This window comes from Equus quagga, chromosome 16, assembly GCF_021613505.1.
Source record: "Equus quagga isolate Etosha38 chromosome 16, UCLA_HA_Equagga_1.0, whole genome shotgun sequence".
Taxonomy (NCBI): domain Eukaryota; kingdom Metazoa; phylum Chordata; class Mammalia; order Perissodactyla; family Equidae; genus Equus; species Equus quagga.
In genome coordinates this window covers 31,172,723-31,197,306 of record NC_060282.1, presented here as the reverse complement: position 1 = coordinate 31,197,306, position 24,584 = coordinate 31,172,723, and the positions used below count along the sequence as shown (strand labels likewise).

The 24,584-nt window shown below is 37.2% G+C and overlaps 1 protein-coding gene across 1 annotated transcript in view; it reads right to left on the bottom strand.

The window, feature by feature from the left end:
- Positions 1-24,584, bottom strand: part of RSPO2 (R-spondin 2) — a 146,417-nt gene that overhangs the window by 43,800 nt on the left and 78,033 nt on the right. Inside the window, exons 4-5 of the mRNA XM_046642659.1 lie at positions 6,651-6,794; positions 4,407-4,595 (exon numbers count right to left, since the gene is read on the bottom strand). Of these exons, the coding sequence (XP_046498615.1) occupies positions 4,407-4,595; positions 6,651-6,794 (333 nt within the window). The remainder of the gene's footprint in view (positions 1-4,406; positions 4,596-6,650; positions 6,795-24,584) is intronic.

The following is a 24,584-nucleotide window of genomic DNA, read 5'->3' as shown; positions in this document are numbered from 1 at the left end:
CTGTGGTATGTTTCACTAGCTATTTAAAGCTGGAAGATGTTGGGAACGGGTGGTGATGGCAGGGTGTCACGTTTTTAAAAAGCATTTGTAGAGCAAAAGTAAAATGATGCATTGGGTAAACAGAGAAATAGTTTCAAGTTGGCTGCTTCGATGTTGGACAACCATGGCTTTATCTTCGATTTTTATTACAAGGAACAAGGAAAAGGCCTAGAAAAACTTGGGTTTCCAAGGCAGCAAGACATTGGTCCTGTCTTGGCTCTGCCACTAGAAACATGCTATGTATCACCTTGGACCAGCCAGAGCCTCCCTGGATCTCAGTTCCTTCCTCTTCCCTAATAAACAGTGAAAGAATCAAGGATATTATTAAACATAGCCATTAAGTCAAAAGCCAAAAAATTTTCCCTTAGGTCTTCAAAAGATCTTCACTCAGATTTCTCATCAAATGTTACTCTCTCAATTTCCCTGAACCCTACAGGAAATAGTACACTCCTGATCCAATCTTTCACCAGCTCCTTCTCCTGCTTTATTTTTCTTTGCAGCCCCATCTCCACATGAAATTACGCATTCACCCACCTATTTCTTTATTGCCATATCCCCACTAGGAAAAGCTCTGTAAGGACTCTCTGAGCATTATCATGCCTAGACCAATGATTGGTACATAATGGTGCTCAATAAATATCTGATTAATCAATTAAAATAAGTTGTCATAGGACTTTACAAAATAATGAGGAATCTCATACAGATGGGACAGAATATTTCAGGTTGAGGTTATGTTGGCCAATCCCATGAAAGAGAAGATTACAGCCACCTCCAAATGACATTTTCCTCTGTACATAAACATCATCCAACTTTGTGCCTCTGAAACCATGATTTTGTTCTTCCATTTGTCGTTTAAATATGATCACAGCATGCTTATATTTTTCTATTAATACATTGCCTAATGTACAACATGGTCCAGACTTGAAATTCCTTCCATTTAAAGCTGCATGTTGTATATTAATAAATTTTCTCCAACAGGATGAACTCTACTAATTAGCATGCTCAAGATGGGAACAAAGGGAAGTGATATCTGCAATAAGTACAGTCTATTTTTAAGTAGTCCATTCTTTTTTCCCCTTGTTTTCTCCACTCGTTCAATTTTTTTTTTCTCTCACTCATCCATCTTTCTTTTTTTTCCCCATGGTCTTTTATGATTCTCTCTTCTCTTTCGCCATCCTCCTGCTGTCTTGGTAACTAAAAATCACAAGTCATATACAGATTTAAAGAGAGTCTTGCTTAGTCTTTGAGGGTTGTAAGGGAGTGGGAGGAGGGGAGAGAGGAGATAGGGAGGACGAGGGTGAAAGTTGCCAGAAGTGACAGGCTTGGCAAATGCACAGCTCAGCTATTAGAAAAGTGTTCAATTCTTTCGTTGTGAAGCAACGCTCTTGGGCTTAACAAGTTTCTTCCTTACCCTTCACATGACAACCACAGAACTTGCCCATATCTTTTAGCAATCAGTCTTAGAATCATCAGATTTTAGAACTGGACTGGATTTCAGAGATGACCTACCCCAATACCCTCAATTTACAAATGAGAAAATAGAGGCCAAGAGAGGTTAAGTGACTTGCCAAGGGTCACAGAATTAATGAGTTGACAGGGCGCAGAGACCCGATCTCCTGACCACCAGACCAGAATCCTGAAGACTCCGAATCAAAAAAGCCCAAGAAACTCTACAGGTTATGTCACCGGGAATCTAATCAAAAAGAAAAGTTTAGGAATGAACACGGAGTAACTTCAAGTGTAAATCAACCCACAACTTGAGTTATTTCCAGATATTCTTTCACTTTTAAAAAGCAAATAAGTATATGATAATTAAGGAGAAAATAGGCTAAAGCATTACACTGATGTGCTTTTTTTCTTAAATCTCAGTCATTTATTTTCTCATTATTAATAGTTTTCAGTGTAATATCTTCTACGCTTAGTGACTATTCCATTTCACTGACCTCTAACTTACGCTTTCCCGTAATGGAAAGCAGCTGATCGTAATGTGCCGGTGCTTTAGTGTGAAGGAGGTTATGGCTGCGTTTGTGTGCAATCAGGTTAAGACTGGCTGCAACGGGAGAAAAATCCATACACATGTTGAAAAGATCTGGAAAATGCCTATATTCCCAACCTGATTACGGCTTACATTTTTGCATGGTTTGTCAAAGCAGATCACTGAAATCAAGTCAAGATGTAAAATAGGATAAAGTGGTTTTCTTCTCCATTCTTCCATTAATCGCCGTGACCTATGGAAGAAAGGAAACTTTCCCTCTCTTACCTGAGGCAAGGTGGGATACTCCACTGGAAGTTATGCCAATTTTTGCAAATTGGTCCTCAAGTTCCAAAATTAATTTCCTAGTTTTCATTTCTTATGTTTGTAAATAGAAGTTATTTTATTGCAGAGTAATTTTGCATTTCTATCAACAATTCTATTTTAATTCTGTTTTCTTAACACATAAAATAAAACAAATTCCAACATAGCTTTTAAACCTAGTAATTTTTTAAACTAACTTTTTATATAACTTTAAAGATTATATAAAAATTGAATTTATTCAATTGAAAATGTAGATACAGGGATTAGAGTGATAGCTGGTCTCTCCTAATAAATAATACTCAGTAAAACCTAAATATGAACTAAATCAGAGTTCATTACTGGTTCACTCGTGAAAAACAGAATATTAGCCCCTGCTACATAAGCATTTGTTCTGACGTAATTTAAATTGCTGACAGTGTCAGGTTGTATTCTATTAAGACAGTATACTGTTGTTGGAAGCATAAAAAATTAAAATTCAATAAACATTATAGGGTAACAATCTTATCTACAAAATTCCCAAGCAAGACTGGAGCTAGGTCAAAATAGTTTCAAAGGGGAGGGAAATGTGCTAGCTCTTGTTACACATAAGCGTGTTTGTTATAGGAGCATTTTCAGGTTAATTTTTGCTATTAACGTAAACCACAATTGGAGGACCGCGTTGCTGGAAGAGGAATGGGGGGGGGGGGGGAGTTATATAAACAATATACAACAAAGAAAGTCTTTATTTCCATTACCTGAATACATCAGGTTTGTTTTTAGGCACAAGGTTGCAGGTTAAATGCTCTCAGCTATCCGAGAAGTGGCTTATTAGTTTTGTAAGAAAATATTTTCTTATATTTTGACTGAAAAATACCCAGTTTAACTGAACAAAACCATCCTTGTTAGTGAAAAGCAGACCCAAAAAAACTTTGTTTCAAAGACCCAGCAAAAAAAAAAAGCAAAACTAATTCAAGAGGAAAAGCTGCCTTCCTAATAGTAGCATCTGAATCTGGATCTAATAGTTCTCAAAGGCTGACTGGAGTCTTCAAGTCTTAAAAGTTTTGTCTTCCTCCACGCATCACAGACATTCTCTATGAGGCAGCATAATACAGATATAAACCCATTTTAAGCAGATGTATATTGTCTTTCTGGGCTCTAGCCACAAAGCTGGAAAGCTATGCACCAACAGCAAGAATGAGGCAAACAAAAGTGTTGATTATTTCATAGGGCAATTTTCCACACGCAACTTTCTCTTTCGCTTTTCTATTTGGTGCGCTAGATAAATCCCAACTTCATCTCTGGCAATTTAGCATCCGCTAGTGATAAAATAAATGGTAACAAGCGATTATGCTTTAAGAACCACAGTGACAGCGCTAAGCAGTGCATTTCGACATACTGACTCAGCCTTAACCAGCACCTGAGCTATGTACGCTTCTCCTAATTTGTAAATGGGCCTAATCCTGTTATTACAGAATAATTACTGCAAATCAGCACAATTACTACAAAGACATGAATAAACACACACATACCAGTAGCTGTTTTCTACAAATTATTATCAAAACAAAGAGAACCCGGTAATTGTGGTAACATTAAGACAACATTTATTCTTCCCAGTGTTTGGGCAAGTTTATTTTAAGTTGTCATCTTCAACTAGTAACGATACAGATGATTTTACAGATTCCATAAACCTTTCTAATCTAAACTCTTCTCAACTGAAAGTTGGCGCTTCCCTCAGAGCAACATCTGCAAAGGCCTGATTTCACAAGAACCGCTTTTATAGTACATTAGCAAAAAAAAAAAATCCGGCACACACACAATGCGTTTAGAAATCTCATTTTAGAAAGCTCATTTTGTAATGTACTCTTCTAAATTATTTTCAAGGTATCATGAAAGTAAATGAAACATTCACTTTACATTCTTCACAATTTAAGCATTCATCCCTAAGTAAGTACAATGTGGAACTTTACTCTCTCACCAATGTTATTATCAAGTTTCCTTTGTGGATACATACTCCCTATTGGGAGGGAAGGTGGTTTAGGAGGAGCAGAATTCAGACAACACCCAGCCCACAATAGTGATTATTCAAACTCACCTCCTGGACAATGCCTCATGGCCATCTTACATCTTCTGGACTCAGCGATGGTTGGACATGGTATCGTGTCTTTTGCAGGCTTTTTAACTATTTGCCGTGTTCTGGTTTCCAGACCCCATTTAAATCCACATGTGCGATTATTTCTGCTACAAGTTCCCCATTCACTCCAATGACCAACTTCACATCCTTCTAACAAAGATAAACAAAAAAATACAAACACAGATAACAATTTGGCATCCACTTGCTCCACTGTCATCCAATTTATACAGCAGTGTTTCTCCACTCCCCTTACCTTCAGACACCAAAAATTAAGTTGTACAGCCCACAAAGACCTATATTTGCCTTTCAGGAACTTTAATTCTTTGGGCCATAGGGTTACTTCCATCTACAACAAACAATTGTCAAGTAAGTAATTTAAAAACTATTACTTTCTATTTGTCTTAGTTCATTTTTTGAAGGGATGTTACTGGTCCATTCTAAAGACACTGAAATACATAACCTTTAAAGATTCAACAGCTAAAACCTATGGTAGAAGATTATTTTCATACCATGACAGAAGACAAAATTTTACAGGTTAATTCTGAATGCCCCCACTGAAATTCACGAGTGTGTTAGTTTTATTCTGGAAGTAAGTACTTCGTGAACAGGATAGGGAGTTTGTTCCCCGTTTTCTGATTATCTCAATTCTTTCAATAGGAAACCACAGTATTTCTTATTCCCTAAATTGGTGCTATACATCATCATAGTTTGAAAAGTAAACAAACTGGTCAGGTATTTGAAAATGGGTGTTTTTCCTAGATTTATAAAGACTTTTAGCATTCCCTTTTGTAAGTTCATATAATGGAAAAGTAGGCTACCCTTCAACCCCCTTGTGGGGGGTGGGTGCAGCATGGAGGGAATAAAAGAATAAAAATATGCAAAGCTAAACATCTTCATCAAATTCACCATTAAAAAGCCCCTTCACACTAGCAGATGAGGACCCAGGCCCAGAGTGCACACACAATCAATATTTTAGCATTCCAGATCTCTGCAGGCCTCATGGTTACTCTTAGATTTTTCATAGCTATTTAAGATTTTTATTAAGGGGAATGCATAGAACTCTATTTGTAATTTGTTTATATTTAAGGGTTTCATAAGTGCTTCCACTGAACATTTGTAATGGGTGTGGGTTCTGCCTCTCAAAAGCAAATTCAACATTCTGAATATGATCTTCCAGTGACTTTCTTATTTTTTTTAATAATGTCACCTGCATGAAAGTATTAACTCACATGTAAATAGGAGCATAAGTACACATTTCTTCAAAAACCTCTGAATTAAATGTGTTCTCTGCAAGCTTTCAAATATATAATTACTTCAGCAATATTTCTGCAGGAAAAAAGTTCAATTTTCTTTTAAATCTCCATTTTAAGGAGATAGAAAGTTTCATTTATAATACATAGCTCTGTTGTACATCATATCAGATGCATAACATGTCAAATGCAATTCAGGGATCGGGGTGGGAGCAGTGAAGATGCCATTACACCTAAGATTAATTCAGACATTCGTCAAAATGTAAGTCCTGACATCTCTACCTTTTCATCAGTGGTATAAAAATACCAAAGTGTTTTTCAAACACTCAAAAAATGTAAAATTTATAAAATATGCACTCCTAATTATTATTCACAAACAGTAAATATGTATATGTTAAATCATGCATTCTAGATATCTAAATTTAATAAAAGTAAAATTGTTTTAAAGCACTTTGCAACATGCAGCCAATCATCAATAAGATATGTTTGGCACAAAAAATTTCTTTCCAATTGATTTTTTTTAAACAAATGCCTAAGCAAGAATCTCTATAATTAATATACATAACAAAAGTGATAAGATAGTTAACCACATGGTACCGACTGAAAATTTTTTTCCTCAACAAAAATGTTTTTCTCTAACAGTAACTAATAATTTAAGATAATTTAGAAATGGATGTATTACACGGATAACAGAAACATCATCATCACCATCTAAAAAGTTTCACCTAGCAAACGTACAACTAGGAAATTTTGTAGCACAATGTAATGAGACTACTCAACATCATGATGCCTAAGAATTCAGAAAGTCAGCAAAGAACTTAAATAATTTTCAGTTCTAATTAACAACAAGAGAACCAATTTGTTTTTAGGTTGAATATATCCAGCATGTTTTCAAAAAACAGGTGAAAGTTCAAAAAAAAGTTGAAGTTTGAAAGTTACATGAAAAACTACTCACCCACACATTCCATGGTTTCATCTAATGGTGCAAAACCATCTGGACATTCATCAAAGCAACGGCCTCTATGCAAATAAAAGCCTACTTTGCACTTGGTACAAAAGTCTTTGCTAAAGCAAGAATCACAGTTTTCTATTCTGCATCCTAAAAACAATTTTAAAGAGAAAAAGAAAATTTCAGTCAAAGCAGCTTACTTGTTTTGCAAATAAAACTTTCACAAACTCACTGGTTAGTTCAATCGAAATTCAAGTGGTCAGAGAAATATGTGGTCAACTCATTTGTTTCCTAATATTAGCCATCTCATTCTAAATAACTCCTACTGCTTCCAACAGCTCACCACATCAATAGGCTAAGAAAAAAATTGCAGCCCAAGGCCCTGGGCAGCTTGAGACCCTTCCGAAATTTTTGCAACTCCAAATGGAATTAAAACAAAGAATTAAAAAGAAAAAGAAAATATCCCCACAACAAATTACATCGCTGCTGGGACTGAAGTCTGTTCTGCCCTTCAAAAGACTTACAATGATAAACACAATGGGAATACTCCAACCAGTATCTTCTGCTTCAGGACAGAAAAATAAAATTCTGTTTAATACTAGCCAAGGCCGGCATTTACTAATCAGAAGGTATCATAACTCGGAAGGGTAGTTTTTAGGTCATTTTTTTGAAAACCTTCAATGTTCCAAAACCTTTACATGCATCTCCATTTAGTTTTCAGAACAATCCTACAAGATGGGCAGCAGTATCCCTATTTTTCAAATGAGGAATTTGAGACTAAGAGACATTGAGTCAAATAGCTAGTAGAGGCTGAGCTGGTTCTTAAAGCCCCCAAAACTAATTGCCTTCTAAATCTGTTCTCTTCTCTCTATAATGCACTAACTGAGTTTCGCTAGGAGCAGTTTGTGAAACAGAGTGCTGTCAGGTCTGCTAGGTCTGAGTTTGAATCCCAGCTCTGCGACTCTGGACAATGACATGCCTCTCTGAGCCTCTTTTTCCTTCAGTATAAAACAGGGATGTCGCTGACTTTACAAGGCTCTTGTGAGGATTTATAACAATACATGTAAATCAACACTGCCCATAATAGGTAGTCTGCACAGAGAGGCAACAGTAGATTAGAAACATGTATTTTTCCCCTAAACCACACACATTACAATAAGGTGTAAAAAGATGCAATAACTTAGAGGCTTGTATTCTAGGTCAGATTCCCTGGTTAGTCAGTAACATCTGTGTCAGAGATAATTGGCTTGCACAGGTGAAAATAAGTTTACTCTACACTACTCTTCCAGGAGAAACAAGGAGAGAAGTTTGGAGGATTGGTTAACTGAAAGGTCAGGTTTTCAACACATTACAGTGCATTATTACTTGTAACAGGTTTAACTGATGGCAATTAACAGCATGTAAAGCTCTATGAAAACTCCATGGCATCACTTTCATTCAACAAGCCTCTGAGTGCCAGCACTGTATTTGGTGCTTCAATGATTCAGAAGAGCTTTAAAACTGATAGTTCTTGCAAGCAAAGAGATAATAGAAGAGAAAATGAAACCAAAACATGAAATCACTGAATATTAAAATTTTGCAAATTGAGCAAATAAAGCCAGAAAGTAGAATTTAAAGGCTAAAAAAATTGTTAAATAGATTACATTATAAATAATAAGTTTCTAGACCTATAAAGAGAAAATGGTAACTCTTCGCCTTTCAGTTTTGAGTCTAAACAGAACTTCATATATTACATGACCACCATGAAACAGCTAAGTCAACTTCTAAAATGTTACCAAATTTACAGTTGGAAAGCCGACTAAGTGTGAGTGAAAGCCCATAGTCAAACTACACTATAGCTCTCTTGGGGGAGGATGGTGGGCACAGAAGAAGTTTATCACTCCATAAAAGGTTCATTTGTAGTCTTAAGACTATAAATGCTGTAAACCATATTTTAATAAAACACTGGTCTATAGCCGGTCAGTAGTTTCTTAATCATGGTCAAAATACATGGCTGTCATGTCCACAAATTGTGGGTTTTCTTGCTACATTTTTTTCAAAAGCAAGCAGCCCATCCTGTTAGCAGAATTATCTTCCAAGAAATAATGATAAACATTCCAGAGAATAAAACAGAACTAAAGGGTGGAGAGAACAAAGCATTTATATTTAAATTTAAAAAGACTACACACTCCATAAATCAGCTGTTATCTACAAGGTCTGATTTTTCTTTAAAACATAGCCTGCACCAATCAGCTTTTTGACAAAAAGTTATAGCAATAAGCATTTGGAAATAATTTTACAACATCCTTCGCTGATCTTTATTGTTACTTGTAGCTCTCTCTCCTCATTTCGTTCCATGCTCCTAATACCAGTTCACAGAACGTGAAATTTCTGAAATACCTAACATTCTCTGTAAAATCCCTTAGGACTTCTTCAGGCATAAATCCTGCTAGAAGAAAGCTTAATTATTTATCCTCAAATTTAAGAATAAAAATCGGATGCATTCAAATTGTAAAATACTACAACCACGAAAACCCATGAGGTGAATTATAAGCAATGACTGAGAATGAGCTCTAAGACTTATCATTATATGAAAAAGGCAAGTCACAGGATGTAGAGAATACGATGCAATAAAACTACATATGTACGTGTGTGGATATGAGCAGCTGAGAGAAGTTAGTTTGGGAAGGGGGGTGGTGGAATTTTGAAATGTTAAAAATTACGTATTTCTGAATCATATGAATCTTTTATAATTGTAATGCATTTATGTATTAAAAGTAAAATAGAAAGTTATTTCAATATACATTGGTGACCCACTTAAATTTACAGAAAATACCACTATATTAACATTCCAAAATAAACTCTTTTAACAGGCAAAAATGAATAAAAGAATATTCTATCCCAAATTTTTTCAGATTGGGTGCATGAAATTATACCCCTTATACGATAATGCTGAACCTGCCTGAGCCTTCCAAATACACAATCATTTGGCCATCTCTTGCCAGTATCCTTTGTTTTCATCTGTTCAGCGGTGCTTTCTCTTCGTTCAAATCATTAGGGGAAAAACCTAAACCTTTTTTATTCAATAGAGCATTCAAACAAATCTTTGATTGGTGCCAAGCCCTAACACCATCTGAAGCTCCTCTGACCTTCCTGATCTCAGCCACTCTTTGCCGCAACATAAAACCAATGCAGGCGGCCCGTAGGCTCAGCAGCCTGAACTGACACAACTCATCTAATCACAAACACCTGAGAACCGAATGCTTTTTCAAGCTAGCAACCGCAGAAACCACCTCCCCTGCAAATCTGCATCTTGACATGCTTTAGCATCTGAAAATCTTTCCTCACTGGCTCCAGGTCCATCCACAACCTCCTGCCTTGTTCAGCCACTTCTCCCGGAACTAACTCTTCTGCTTTGGAGAAAACCACTATCGGGTCGGCCCTCATACTTCTATACCTTCCCCTTAGCCCTGGAGCTACTCTCCAAAAATTTTCTTAAGCTTGTTTTCTTTAAATAATTGGGATTCACATTAACTCTATTAACTCCTTTTTTATATAAAAGTAAAACATTCTCATTATAAATAAAGATTTAAACTAGAGCAGAAAGTTTAAAGGAAAATACACAAATACTCTTCCTCACCTGCATGGCACATCAGCCTACCACCCAGAAATAGCCACTGTATTCATTGTCCTGGAAAATCTGGATGTACGTTTTATAAATAAACGAGTTTTAAAACACCAGTGGGATCATACAATAGATTGTTAAACCTTAGAAAACTTTAGACTGCATAAGAAAACAGGTGTATCAAAGTTTACAAAACATGGGTCTTTTCTATAAAACTCTGGGCTTTAAATCCTTATTCAGAAATATAAGACCCTGGTTTAGCCAACTTACATGCTTCTAAATTACAGTGCCTCCTCAAAACTGTAATCCACCAAATGAGAACTGCCAACATCGGTTTAAGAAAAATTACTGTCCAAGTGAAACTGTGTTCAAATGTGGTCTGACGAGGCTGTCATTTGGCAAGAGGGGCTTATTCTGGCCAAGAGACAGAAAAATAGACTGGATACCCATTCTCCTGCACTCCCATACTATCCATACAGGCTCCATTATAACATTTTTCAAATTACACTGTAGTTACCTTCAACAGCTCACTTCAAACATTCTCCAAAAATGGAGTATGTGCCAAGTATTGTGACAGATGCTGCAAACATAAAATTATAATACCCATTCCCTGTCCTAGAGGTGCAAAAGCCAAGGAGAGGGGGCTAAGTGGTACTCACAGGGTATTGCAACACAGCATAGTAGATATTAGAGGCAAGTGCTGGGTACATTAGAAGCAGAGAAGATAGATCCATTTCTGTTTTGCCATTACAGTGTTATTTTTTTCAATCTGTGAATCCTTTGTTTCTAACACAGTACTGGACACACGGTGGAGTTTTAATGCTTGCCAAGTGAACTAACATGAACGCCATGTAAAAACTCAATTCCTTTATATTTAAAAACTCATTTGAATGCTAAGTATGAGATTGCTTGCACATGCACTGTAAATATAAAAAAACCATAGTAGCTGTAAAGGACTGCAAACTTTATTGGAGCAACGAATAGTCCAACACCTGAAAACAATTGTAATAGAGCATGTAAGTATTGAAGTGTGGCAGGTAATATGTGCTATGAAAGTTGGAACCTCAGCTGAGCAGGTTTTAGAGAGACAAAGGGAAGACAAGAGTCCTGGCAAGGGCGATTCTGTTCATAATAAGGCAATGGAGAAAATCCAGATGGTGCATGACAGGCCCAACGAAGAGCGGTTTGAATGAACTGGAGGGTAGGTAGAGGGATGGTTACTCAGGTTTTCATTACTGTGGGTGAGGAATTTCACTTCTTATTCTACTTAGCTTCAAAAAAGGAGGTAAATTATAAATTATTTGTACTTGGGGGGTTTTAAGTAACAATGAAAATTAATAAAAATGAAGTTGGCTCCAGATTAGGGCTTGGTCTGACTAGTAGTGAGAAGTTCCCATAGATTCTTGAGCATGAGAGCAACATGACCAGGATGGTACCGAATTTGTTCCCTCATTTCAACAGATAAAAGCCCCTAGGGGCCAGGCCTCATGATGGACAGCTAGAGGCAGGGATGAAAAAGCAAGTTTCCTGTACTTCAGCATCTTTGGTTTACTAGAAGGAAAGGTACATAGGCAGGCAATGAGATACTAATAATGTAGCTACTCTGAAGTATACAGAATAAGTGGAGGAGTGCATATTTTGAGAAAACTAAGCTTCCCGAAAGAAGGAAGAAAGTGAAAGTAAGGAAAATGGCTGAGAGGCTCAACACCCTTAAGAGGTAATAGTCGTGAGAAAAGGAGGTAGGATGAATCAATAGAACGGACACTGGGTGGAGGAGAAGATGAAAAACAGAGAAGCCAAAGAACCGCCTCTTCCTACAGTGCCACACCTCTCTCAGGGACTTGGCACACTGCGAGTTAGTTTTGTTTATCTCCTCAGCAAAATCTTGATGACAAGAACCATCTCAATTGACTATCTCAGCATAGTCAATCATATAAACAAAAGAAATTTAAAACCTTAAAAGCAGAGAAAAGCCAACCTTTGTGAAACCCAACTGTGAAACTGTACCTCTATATATTACAATGAATTATTAGAGAAAGGGAAGCAATCAGTGAGGTAGAGAGGATCACACACACACTGAGGAATCCATACTTGTTATTTCTTGATCATCAGGGCTGTGGGCTTCAGGCTGCCTTAGCACAACATGCAAATCTGACTGCTTATTTTTCCTCAAGTACCCTTTATTGTCAAAGCACCAGCATCTCCATTCAGAATGTGGCCGACACTGACACCCACTAGGGGCATTTAGTCTTCAGACTGCAGTTGCAAGGATCAAAGCGCATCAAGCCAACCCCTGGAAAATCCTAGCGGTTACTCTACTCAGTATATGCTAGAATTCGAATAGAAATTAAAGGGACAGGTTATTCAAAGACATTTGAAATCAGACTTTTAGCAATTTTTCACACAGAAAGTACTTGATTGTGCAACTTAATGAGCTTTCCTAAAATTGTTTAAATATTTTTTAGGTGTCTCTAACAACTTCAAATACTGCTGTTTAACATTCCTTCTCAAAACTTGCAATGGTTTATAAATACCCTTAAATAAAGTTTTTAAGCTTTACCTCACCAAAATCATGCATTTCTAACATGGACGTTTGCAGTAATCCCATTAGAGCAGGGACTATGAGAACTATGACCTAAAATCTAAAATTACATTTTTTGTGTAGCATAGTTTAGTTACACACAGCTCATTAGAAGCTTCATTATGTTGCAGCCTAAAGAAAATAAAGGACAGAATCAGAGGTTTCAGGAATCAATGTTTCATACTTACAACTGAACTATTTGAGTGATGACACAGAAAACCAGCATTACTAAGTTAATAGAAGATCCAGAGTAGAAGTCTGTGTAAAACCCATTGGAATGGGTTTAAGTCAAGATTGCCTTTAGTATTTGGGAGAGTTAGCGTAGGATGAAATTCAACTATGTCAAGGGCAGAATAGGAGACAGAACAACAGTCAAAGGCAGCAAATAAGAACTATGTTGTGAACATAGTGGCCTCTCAAATAATACAGTGGTTAGCAGATTTGAGGTTAGAATCTTGGCTTACTGTTATGTGACTGTGGGCAAGTCAGTAATGCTCACTTTGCCTCAGCACTCTCATCTATAAGGAAGAGGTAACATCCGTCCCTATCTCAGAGTTGTTGAGAGGATTCAGAGGCTTAATAAAGGCAAAGATTTTAGCACAGTATCAACTATGTAATTAGTGATTAAAGAATGTGAGCTATTATGAGCGTAAAAATTTACCAACTAGGACAGTCCAAGATGGCAGATGGAAGGGAGCGCAAGCAAGATACCAGGATACTCCACGTGGAGTGTATATGGGTGTGTAGATTTATAATTAACGACTTTAATTAGTTATATATATATATATATATATGTGTATGTATGTGTATATATATACATGTATATACGCACTACTCAAATAAAAGGCATTATCCAAAGACCACTATCTGTAATAAATATAGTGGCTTTACCTTTGTTTAGGTCATGCAGCTAAACAAACTGAACATAATCACCTATTAAGCACCTACATGGAAAGTCATCTACTTCAAACATTTGGAACCAAGATTTAGGAAAACAGATCTAAATGTAATTTTGACCTTAATAGGGGAAAATAACAACCTCTCTGTGCCCTACTCTCCTCACCATCAACAGGATGGGAAAATACCCAACCTACCTATATCAGATGATTGTTTGGAGTATCAAATTTAAGATGAGAACAAAAAAGAATAGGTGAAAGCTACCACACAAAAACTATCACTCCCTAGAGCCAAATAAGCCTACCCTTCAACAGACACTGCTTGAAATGTGCAGGTCCGCTTTCTAAGCACCAGGAAGATGTTCAGTTTATGAAGTGCATTAAAAGTGGTCTATCATGGCCACTGGGCAGTGAACACAAGGATAGTAAAATCCTGGCCTCGGCAAAAACTTTAGTTCTCAAATAGCAATTAGGTAGGATGAATGGACTCCAACCAGAAATTTATACGTTGTTTTTCAGATAGAGGTATGCCAAACTTCTATTATTCTTCTACTGTTTCAACTTCTGAGGATATATATGCTGTCAGAAGTAATTTTTTTTTCTCCTAACTCATTTTAACTTAAAGTGTTACAACTGATCTAAAAAAATAAAAAGAAGGCGCTGGCCCTGTGGCCGAGTGGTTAAGTTCGCGTGCTCAGCTGCAGGCAGCCCAGTGTTTCGTTGGTTCGAATCCTGGGTGCGGTCTTGGCACTCACTGCTCATCAGGCCACGCTGAGGCAGCATCCCACATGCCACAACTAGAAGGACCCACAACGAAGAACATACAACTATGTACCTGGGGGGCTTTGGGGAGAAAAAGCAAAAAAAATAAAATCTTAAAAAAATAAAAAGAAAAACCCAAAACTCAAATTTGTGAAATATGTTGCTGGTAAACTTACTGTAATATCTAAATGTTTAAAAACGTTATCTGGCTCACTCACAGAAGAAAATCTGAAGAAACAGTGAGGCTTGTGTAAAATCATGTGGTCAAATAATGAGGAACTATAAAAATGTTGGCTTCGTTCCCTGTATATTCAAGTGATGCATATTTGAAATCATTCTCAAAACAACTGAAATTAAAACATGGACACATTTGCTGGGAATACAAAGCTAGGTGTTTAAAGGGATTTTTTTTTTCATTTAAAGGGGGTAAGAGAGGAGATAACTATCTCAAAATGAAATAGGAAAGGAATATGCTAACAATGAAAACAGTTTTAAAACCTATACACTAAATTAGTATCTCTTCTCACATTTTCAATTCCTGCCAGCACTAGACCTCTCACCTGGGTTACTCTTTGTGCTTTTCCTTTTTTGTAACTTGTCACCCTTTCATATTAAGGTGGAACTAGAGCAGTTTAATAAACTTCAGACCTGAGTCTTAGTTGAATTTTTCCAAATGTTGGAAATTGCCGCTCTCTCCACCCAACTAAACAGAAAAGCATACGTAAGCTAATATATGTTTTGCCTTCCACTCAACTCCCATCCAAGGAAAACAAGAAGAATTTCTTAATCCCATCACACTCGAAAGGGGCTAGAGGAGGAATCAGCAAACTTTTCCTAGAAAGGGCCAGATAGTAAGTATTTTAGGTTTTGTGGACCATACGGTCTCTGTCTAAACTACTCAACTCTGTTACAGAACAAAAGCCCCAATAGACAACATGTAGATGATTAGGCATGGCTGTTTTCCAATAAAACTTTATTTATGAACACTGAAATTTGAAGTTAATATCATTTTTTGTGTATTGCAAACTATTGTTCTTCTTTTGATTTTTTTCCAACCACTTAAAACCTGAAAGCTATTCTCAAAGTTCCCACAAAAAAAAGGTGGCAGGCCAGATTTTGCCCATGGGTCATAGTTTACTGACCCCTCGGCTAGAGAATGATTGAAATCCATGGAGTGCATTGAAAGAAAAAGGAAAAAAAGGATTTCACTTTTAAATTTCCAAATGGTAGCATTTGAGCATAGGGAGGCATAGTAGTATCTTATATACGCCATCTTATGTATACACTTACATATGCATAGTAATATATAAACACTTGTGCATAAGACAAACATCAAATGAACGTGAGGATGCTGAAATTTAGTTATCTCAACGTGGGAACACTTTTACTTCAATGTTTTTCACACTATATTGATAAATCAAGAAAGATGACTCCTTATCATTTATTAATAGGTCAAAATTCCATTCTGTTTTAACAGGCTTTTAGTTTCTTGATTACATATGGCCTTGACTTATCAATGAAGGGGTTTGTTGGAGAGAAAGAAGGAAGAGAGAATAATTTTACAAAATAACGCATTTGAGCTGAACCTGCGTAACCCTTCTGCTTAGTCCTATGGTCTGATATCTTTACCCAACTCTATTTGTGAAGGTGCTTTGTCATGTCTGCCTACCTAGTTTGATGATAAAAGTAGAACCAGTTTCAGCCATGCCACGTAGTGGCAGCCAACTCGCAGGCTTGTCAGTGGACTTCTCAGAATTTCTGTTACCTGTGCTGTAAAGGGGGATAACACACTACCTCCCTCATAGGATTGCCAGGAGCAAATGAAAGGATGGATGTGAAAGCACTTTAAAAACTAAAGTGCTAAACAGATGCCTTACTTACACAAAGGAAGATGGAGCGCAAGGTAGCATATGCCTTTAAAATAGAATGATCCTGTCAAACTTGGTCTAAATTGAAATAATAGGCTCATTCAAGAGAGCTACCAAACCCACAAGAAAATTAAACATAATCTTGGGAAATAAGATTTCCTCTATTAAATAGCAGAACAGGCTTTCAACTTTCCAACCATTAGCATCATAATTAAAAAATATCTTTTGTAAAGAGTATTGAAAATTACATAGCCATGTTTGCCACAGAGAAGAAAATATTTATTCTAGCTCTTTGGATATCTATTTCATACAATTTGGCTTCCAGACGAAATAGGAAGAAAGAGTGTCCTTTGAGTTTTCTATAGAGAGTCGTGTAATACAAATTAAAGCAGGGTCTATCTTGCAACAAACAGTTACGGCATTGCTACCATGGACCAGCATATTAAACATCTACAGTGTGAGATGAATAACCATTACTGAGGTTGTGAATAGTCTCTCTGATGTGGCCTACTTCTTAAATCCTTGATGGTTCAGCCCTACTGGTGTTACAGATCACAGTGATCAAACTAAGATTGCTCTGCTGTTGCTACACGAGGACCACTGTGATCTTTCAAAAGCTCAAGTTAGTCATGTCATTTCCTTGCTTTAAAATCCTTCAGAATAAGCTCCAACTCTTGATTTTAAAACAAAAGGTCCTTCTTACAGACATATCCATCTAATTCCCTAGCCTCATTGCCATGTGCACCTTACACCCTCGCCAAGCTAGTTTCCTCAAAACTTCCCATGACCTCCCAGCACCCAGACACCTGTGACAGCAAGTCTCTCACAGTTGTTACAATGTTCATAATAATCCCTCCATTAAATGGAGACCCCATGAAGAAAACAGAGCATGTCTTATTCTATTCTGTATTCACAGGGGCTAACGTGGGTGCTTGACGTGACAGATGATGATAGATGTATCTGCTGAATGACTAACAAATTTAATACTAAATTTCTATCAGTTTAGAATAAGCACCAAAACAGTGTCTACCTTGTATATTTTAATGTAATAGCATGATTTTGGTACAAACACTTTAGATTATAAAGAGCTCCATTTCCAAACTAGGTACCAATTTTTTATATACTATATTGAAGCTCTTGTCTCATTTTTTCTCTAAGAAACAAAAAGTATACATATTCCTTAACTGAAAACCAAGTAAAGATGAGAGTTGGAGGGAGAGACTGAACATTGCAGAAACTAGACTTAAAATACTTATAAAGTCACAAAGAGATCAATATTAAAAAGGTAACTGCCAACAGCAGATATTACTCTCTTATTCAGTTTTTTATAGATAGACTCATAAGAGTTCTTAGAACCAGAAGGCTATTATTCCAGACTGTGTTATGTAATTGTGTAAGCTTGCAAAGCTAGTTACCGTCAGAGCTCAAATCAGAGCCCAGAGTTCCTTCCAATCCAGTGTGCTTTTAAAGATGTGATTTACCACTAATCAATTTCTCTTTTTAGAAGATAAAATCCAATGTCTTGAAATCCTTAATGGGATTTAAAACACTTAAACTGACCACTCATTTAACAAAAACCAGTCAAAGAAAGTTTTAGATTTTTCTAATACTCAGGTTTATAACTGTGCATAATAGTTTTATCTGTATCACATGGTGTATTTTTTGAGGAATAATGGAAAGAATATTCCATGGAGCATCTCAGACACTGAGGCCACCCTGCTACTGACTAATTGTGTGACTTTGGGGAAGTACTTCCTTGATAAGCTTCAATATTCAGAGGTGTTGGAAGTGGGGGAGGGAGGGGGCAGAGAAGGAATAGAATCAATTAGGTCCATTCCAGATCTATGTGTATAATTTTTAATTAGTTTAGGGGGACTTCTGCATGCCTGACAGAGGGCTTGTAGGGCTGTGAACACACACACACTGGTTGATCAGTAAAAGTGTTTATCAGTTAAAAAAAAAATCCTCTCCTTTAAGAACTGTTCGAAATAGGCTGTTATTACTTGCTTTCTTCAGCACAATGCAATAAACTACTAGCTTATCTTTATCTGAACTCTGTCCACAGAATGAAGAGATTGGGCATAATGTGAACTATTTCATATTTAAATTAATAGAAAAAAATTCCCTGATTATCCTCCTCCTCCTAAGACTAGCTCACTAAAAGAATATTCAAGATGTCGTAAGGGCTGTCACATGACAAATATTGGCCTACCCAGTTGCTCCACTGTACCACTACCTTCCTGGATAATCATATTTAGGATCTTATCAAGAAATTAGTTGCTTTAACCTTACATGATTTTTAAATTCTAAAAGTAGTTAAAAGGAATGTCTTCATTAAATGTAAAAATAGTTCCAATTTTTACCTTATCTGTTCCACAAAGTTATATAGCAATCCCTCTTTAGAACAAACTGAAAAGCATTCTAGGAAACATACAGTCCAGTAACAAAGGACATGAGGTGTCGACAGTCAGACACACGTTATATTACCAAGTCTGCTGTGGACCAGTTGGTGACTTTGAACAAGCTATTGAACTTTCCTAGTTTACTTGCCTCTAATAGTCATGTATCTACTGCATAAGCTGTTGAAAGGATTTAGCCAAAAAGAAAATGCTGTGTTCATCATTAGTCATAAGCACATGGAGTCTTTCACAGAAGAGCAGCTAGTATAACTGAGCTCTTCCTCTTGCTCTCAGAGATCCTGAGCCACCTGGGACATTTCAATCATTCAGTTCATATGGATTGAGCAACTATTAGATGTCAAAGCCCTTGACTGGCTGAACTTAGTCAATTAAACTGTGACCCCAGTGAGACCAAGCTTGGATACAATCCCCTAAAACTAAAGCCAATTGACAAATGTTTTGTTTTATCTCAGTCATAGGTGCATCAAAACATAGCTCTCTTGCAGAGATGGGATTTCTTGAGAAGAAAGCATAAAATCAAGAGACTTAGCCCGTAATGACATCTCAACTGTCTTCTGATAAGGGGACAGCAGGGCCATCCTCATGGTCCCTCTAAGGAACTATTCCTTAACCATATCAAGTTATAGCCAGGTTATTAATTGGCTGGTAGCAGCTCTTTTGTAATAAGATAGAGGCACTTTAGGACAATGAGCTTTCTCTAGCTGGCAGTAACCCGTTAACCAAATGAGTATCTTCTGCAGAATGGCCCACAGGGCAAGGTCCCTCTGTGGAGAAGAAACTGGCTCAAGAAAATACCCTTTTAAATTGTGCCAATTAGAAGTGAGGACCTACCCTCTCCCTGCCCAAAAGACAGATTCTAAAACTTATTCAGTAATGTGCTTTTCTGATATTTTGTTTTCTCCAAGAGAAGACACACGGTGTGGTTAAAGAAACATGGGCATTAAAGTCAGAGAATATCCTGGATCCCATTCTTAGCTCTGCTTCATACTGTATGTCCTTGAGTAGGTTTCTGAATCTCTCTGAGCTTGTCTTTGCAATGGTAAAATGTAAATGTTTACCTAAGTCATTGGGCTGCTGAGCGAGTTTTGGAATACATATTCCCACCTGGAATTTGAGTTGGAAGAGAGGGACTGGTCTAGAATAGCAAAAGGCAGTAATGTCTGGCATTCATAGAATCACAGAATATCAGAGCAATGACTTCATAGTCTCCCCTAGTTTTTAGAGATAACAACACTGGGACTCAGAGAATATGATGTTCACCCATCGTCAAAGAGTAAGTTAGGACACCTCACCCAGGAGCCAGCTGTGGACAGAGCCATCAGAAGGATCTTCTCTGCCTGAGTAGTCCCCGTGACCCCTCTCTCCTGCCCGTAAAAATTCCCCTGCTCTTCCTTTCAAAATATGGCCCAAAAGAATGGTTTACCGTGCTTCTAATCATGTGGAAGCTATATTTCAATCAGAATCTTTTGTCAGAACCTCTATCACCAAATCAGAAGAGAATAAATTAGATTCTAAGATATCAAGACACAATTATAAATTAGAATACTATACGTGCCAGAATACATAAAGTAATGGGAATCTCAGAGAAGAAGGAAAAGGGAGCTATGAGGGAGGGAGGGAGGCAAAGTAAGAAGTCAGAGGAGTGGAGATTCAGGAGCCCTGGAAACCTGGCCAGAAAGCCAGAGTATTTTACTGTGATCAGTTTAGTAGAGTCCATAAACAGATACATGATTATTGATTATAATACCGATGATTAAAGAGAGACGTGAGGACACACTTCCTCAAAATATCCTCATAAGCTTAGGGGGTACTAAAACTTACCTTTTACTAAATACAAAGTCTTCTATTCCATAGTTAGTGACAGGTGGAGGCAACATAATTACCACATTGTAGCAGTGATTCTCAAAGTACAGTCTCTGAGCCAGCCCTGTCAGCATTACCTGGGAACTTGTTGAAAGTGCTAGTTCTTGGGTACTATCTCAGATCTACCAAATCAGAAACTCTAGAGGGGACCCAGCAGTCAGTGATCTAACAGATGTTAACAGAATGCTGCCCAACTCTTCACTCCTTAGCTACAAAAGCTAGATGGTGAAGGAGGGAGAAAATATAGTTTAGTTACACAATTGCCTAGTCTTTCATGACTGTCCCAGCCTAACCACTAACTGCTCCGTTCTCTGACCTCTGTTATAATCACGTGCTATATCTACCCTATGTGCCTGCTGTGCCTTAGCAGCACGTTAGGTAATGGTGCTATACAATACTGTTGTCTAAGCTGATTCTGATACATGCTTCAGTTTGAGAACCACCTCAGTCTCACTCCTCCCTTGCTGACTCCAGAGGATATTCTAAAACAAGAAAACTGTGTGTATTCCCAGCTTATGAATTCTCCATCCTCATCTTCCAAGATTCCATTCTCCAACTTCATGTTCCGACTCTCAGCTGACACTCTGCTATGAATACCCTTTTCCCCCTTGCTCTTACTCACCCTACTCCTCCTTCAGGATTATTTAAGGTAAAACACTCTCTAGGAGGTCTTAAACCTCACCTATCCCCACTGGAAGTTAGCTGACCCCCCAAGGGTTCCCTGAGCCACCCAGTGTATTGTTATCACAGTTCTTATCACATTGTACTCCTTTGCATTTTTCTTAAAACACACTTTGCCCCTGCCTACTGCATAGAAGGTAAGCATTAAATGTTTGCTAAATTTGTAAGCTTTATTAAGCAGCCTAAACCAAATTATAGCCTGTCATCTTTTTCCTCACTAGATAAATACCTAGCAGTAATGCTGGGAAAACTAGTCAAGTGCCCTTCATCCAGCTTCCTTGATTCTAGCATTGCTTATACTCCAAAATAAAGAATATGATAGGCTCCTTAAATATATCCCTAATCCATTTGGTAGTTTGCTGGAAATCAAACCTAAAGTAAAATAGCTCTAACACAATACATGATTTAGAACACATCTGATTTCTTTTAAGTGTAATCAGAATGGTCTCTGAATTTGAATCCTATTATTTTTAGTTGGTGCAATATCAATCATTTATCATCTCCAGGTTTCCCATCAAGGTCTTATTACTGGCCATTTCACACATCGTGCATGCCCATTTCCTCTGAATGCCCCATAACTCTTCATACCTACCACCCCGATGGTGAAGGAAGGAGAGAATATAGCTAAGTCACACAATTTCCTAGTCTTTCATGACTGTTCTAGCCTAACCACTAACTTTTCCCTTCTCTGACCCCTGTTATAATCATGTGATACAGCTACCGGATTTCCCTGTGGTGCTTTAGCAGCACTTTCTATAATGGTGCTATATAAAACTGTTGTCTAATTCTATACCAGTTTCACATGCAAGTTGATTGTGCCTTCAGTCCATTTGTAAGTATCTTCTAAACAAAGACATTCTTGACTTTATTTTACTTCCATAATCCCACAAATACTGAGGTTACAGCAACATATTTCTTAGAGGTCTGTATCTTTACAGATCTTTAAATACACATTAGATAGACTTTATGGTACTCCGAGTAATGACGTATGTTCCCTCAATTAGAGTCCACAGTTGTTCAGATTTGATTAAAAACATTTTAAACATATTTCTATTTTAAACACCTAGATCTTTTTCCAAATGTATCATTAAACTGCATGATCCTGAATGCACTAAAAGCACTCAAACTTGACATGTAATTCTTTAAAAACAGCTAAACACTGGCCTTGGAGTTCACAAATTAAAGGATAGTTATATTAACTGTGAATTTTCTTACATGTGCAAAATTACTAGTTTTAAACATATGTCATTTCAAAAACGTAACTATAGCATTCTCCTACCCTAAAATACTTTTCACAAAGTGCCAAAACAAGGGCAGCACGATAAAATATAGAAGAGTTAAAACAAAAGCAGCAAGTTCACTGCATACAGAATTACAAAATCTCATTTCTATAATATTTTAGTTACAAATGATTTTTTAAAATACACTTCCTCCAGGAACAAATGTATATGTATTATTTTCTTATACATAAAAAATGTACTAGTCCATTTTCCCTTACTTCAGCATATTTCTGATACCCTTCCTGGTACATTAAATAAAGCAAAACCTTGACTGACATGAGGTCGATGTTTTATGGATTGCTGATTCAACAAATGCTCAGTCCAAGGCTAATTTCCCTACTTAGGTTTTGGATCCCATGTTCTTCTGTCTCTTCAGTGATCTTGTTTCCTTAATCATCTCTGTCTTTTCCCAGCTCAACTGGCTCTTTCTCCCCCAAATCTCCTTCTGTCTTTCACACACACAGGAATTTCCTAATCCATGAGACTTCTAGCTGCCACTAGAAGTTTTTTCAACAAGCTCAGCGGTGAAGGGAGAGAAGAGAAGGAGTGTCTACCATCGATGTGGCTGCTTCCCTAAGACGCCACATAATCCCTCAACCATAGCAATCAGGATAGTGGTCCAACAATAGCAATGAAACAACTCCCAGTAAGGTAATAGCTCTATTGTTTAAACAGTGCAGTTTTGACGTTGATCGCTTGCCACTTCTCAAGCCTATCTACTTCTGCTTCTAGGATATCATTCTCTCATTTTCTTTCTATGTTCCTGTTGACTCAGACTCCTCCACAGTCTTGTCTTTGCTTGCTGTTAAATGTCAATATTTTGGGCTTTAATCTTCAGAACTCTTTTCCCCCTCAGTTGATATTCTTTTCTTTCTGCCAATGATTCAGTTCAGATCTCACTTAAGGGCTCGGGACCCTTATATCTATCTGCTCCTTGGGCACCTCCCCCAGGATGTCTCATAATACCTTAAGTTCAACATGTCCCAAATCAACCATTCTCCACCATAACGACCTTTCTCCCCAGCAAATGCTCCTCTTCCTATATTCTATACCTTGATAAATTTCACCTTCCAGCTCCCAAACCAATGTAAGAGTAGTCTTAATTTCACCTTCACCCAACATCCTCCAACTGATTATGAAGTCCTATTGATTATTCCCCAGTCTCTCTCTCCATTCCCCCATTCTTAACTATAACTACTTTCATTCATTTATTTATTCAAACATTTATCGAGCACCCACTATATGTCAGACACTATTTTGCATATCACGAGCCTAAACAAGACAGATCAAAATTCCTTCCCTCTTGGAGCTTACATTCTAGTGGTAGAGGAGAATAAAACAGATAAGTAAAATACACAGTATGTTAGTTACTCTTAAGTCCTAGGGAAAGAAGGGAGGGAAGGAGTAAATGTAAGAGGGAGGGAAACAGGGACGGATAAAGAAGAGAAGGAAGAAAGGAAATATTAGGATAGGGAAGATTAAAATTTTAGATAGATTGGCCAGGGAAGGTCTGATGAGGAGACAACTGTTCCCATTTTTTTTACCTAGACTATTGATTTTGCTGCCTTTATTGTTGACTCCACTCTTCTTCATCTTTCATGCTGCCAAAAGAAAAAGACTTCCAAAAATCATAGCCTTATCATTCCCTTACTTGAAATCCTTCACTGACTACTTGTGCCTTTCAGGAAGATGTTTTTACTACCTAAATTTAGCATATAAGGCCTGTCATGATCTGGTCCCCACAAGCCTAACTAGCATTTCTGGTTATACAGTAGAACTGTACTAGTAATCAACTGTACTAAAATCATCTGCATTTCACTTAACAATGGATGATTTTTTTTCCATCTCCATACCTTCACGTCTCTTTCTTTCTACCTAGAACACTTAATCCTAATAATTCTGAAAATGCCCACCATCTTCATAAGTGTCATCTCCTTCATCACTGAAATCCCCCCTAACATTTAAAAAGTATATTTTACCCAGTT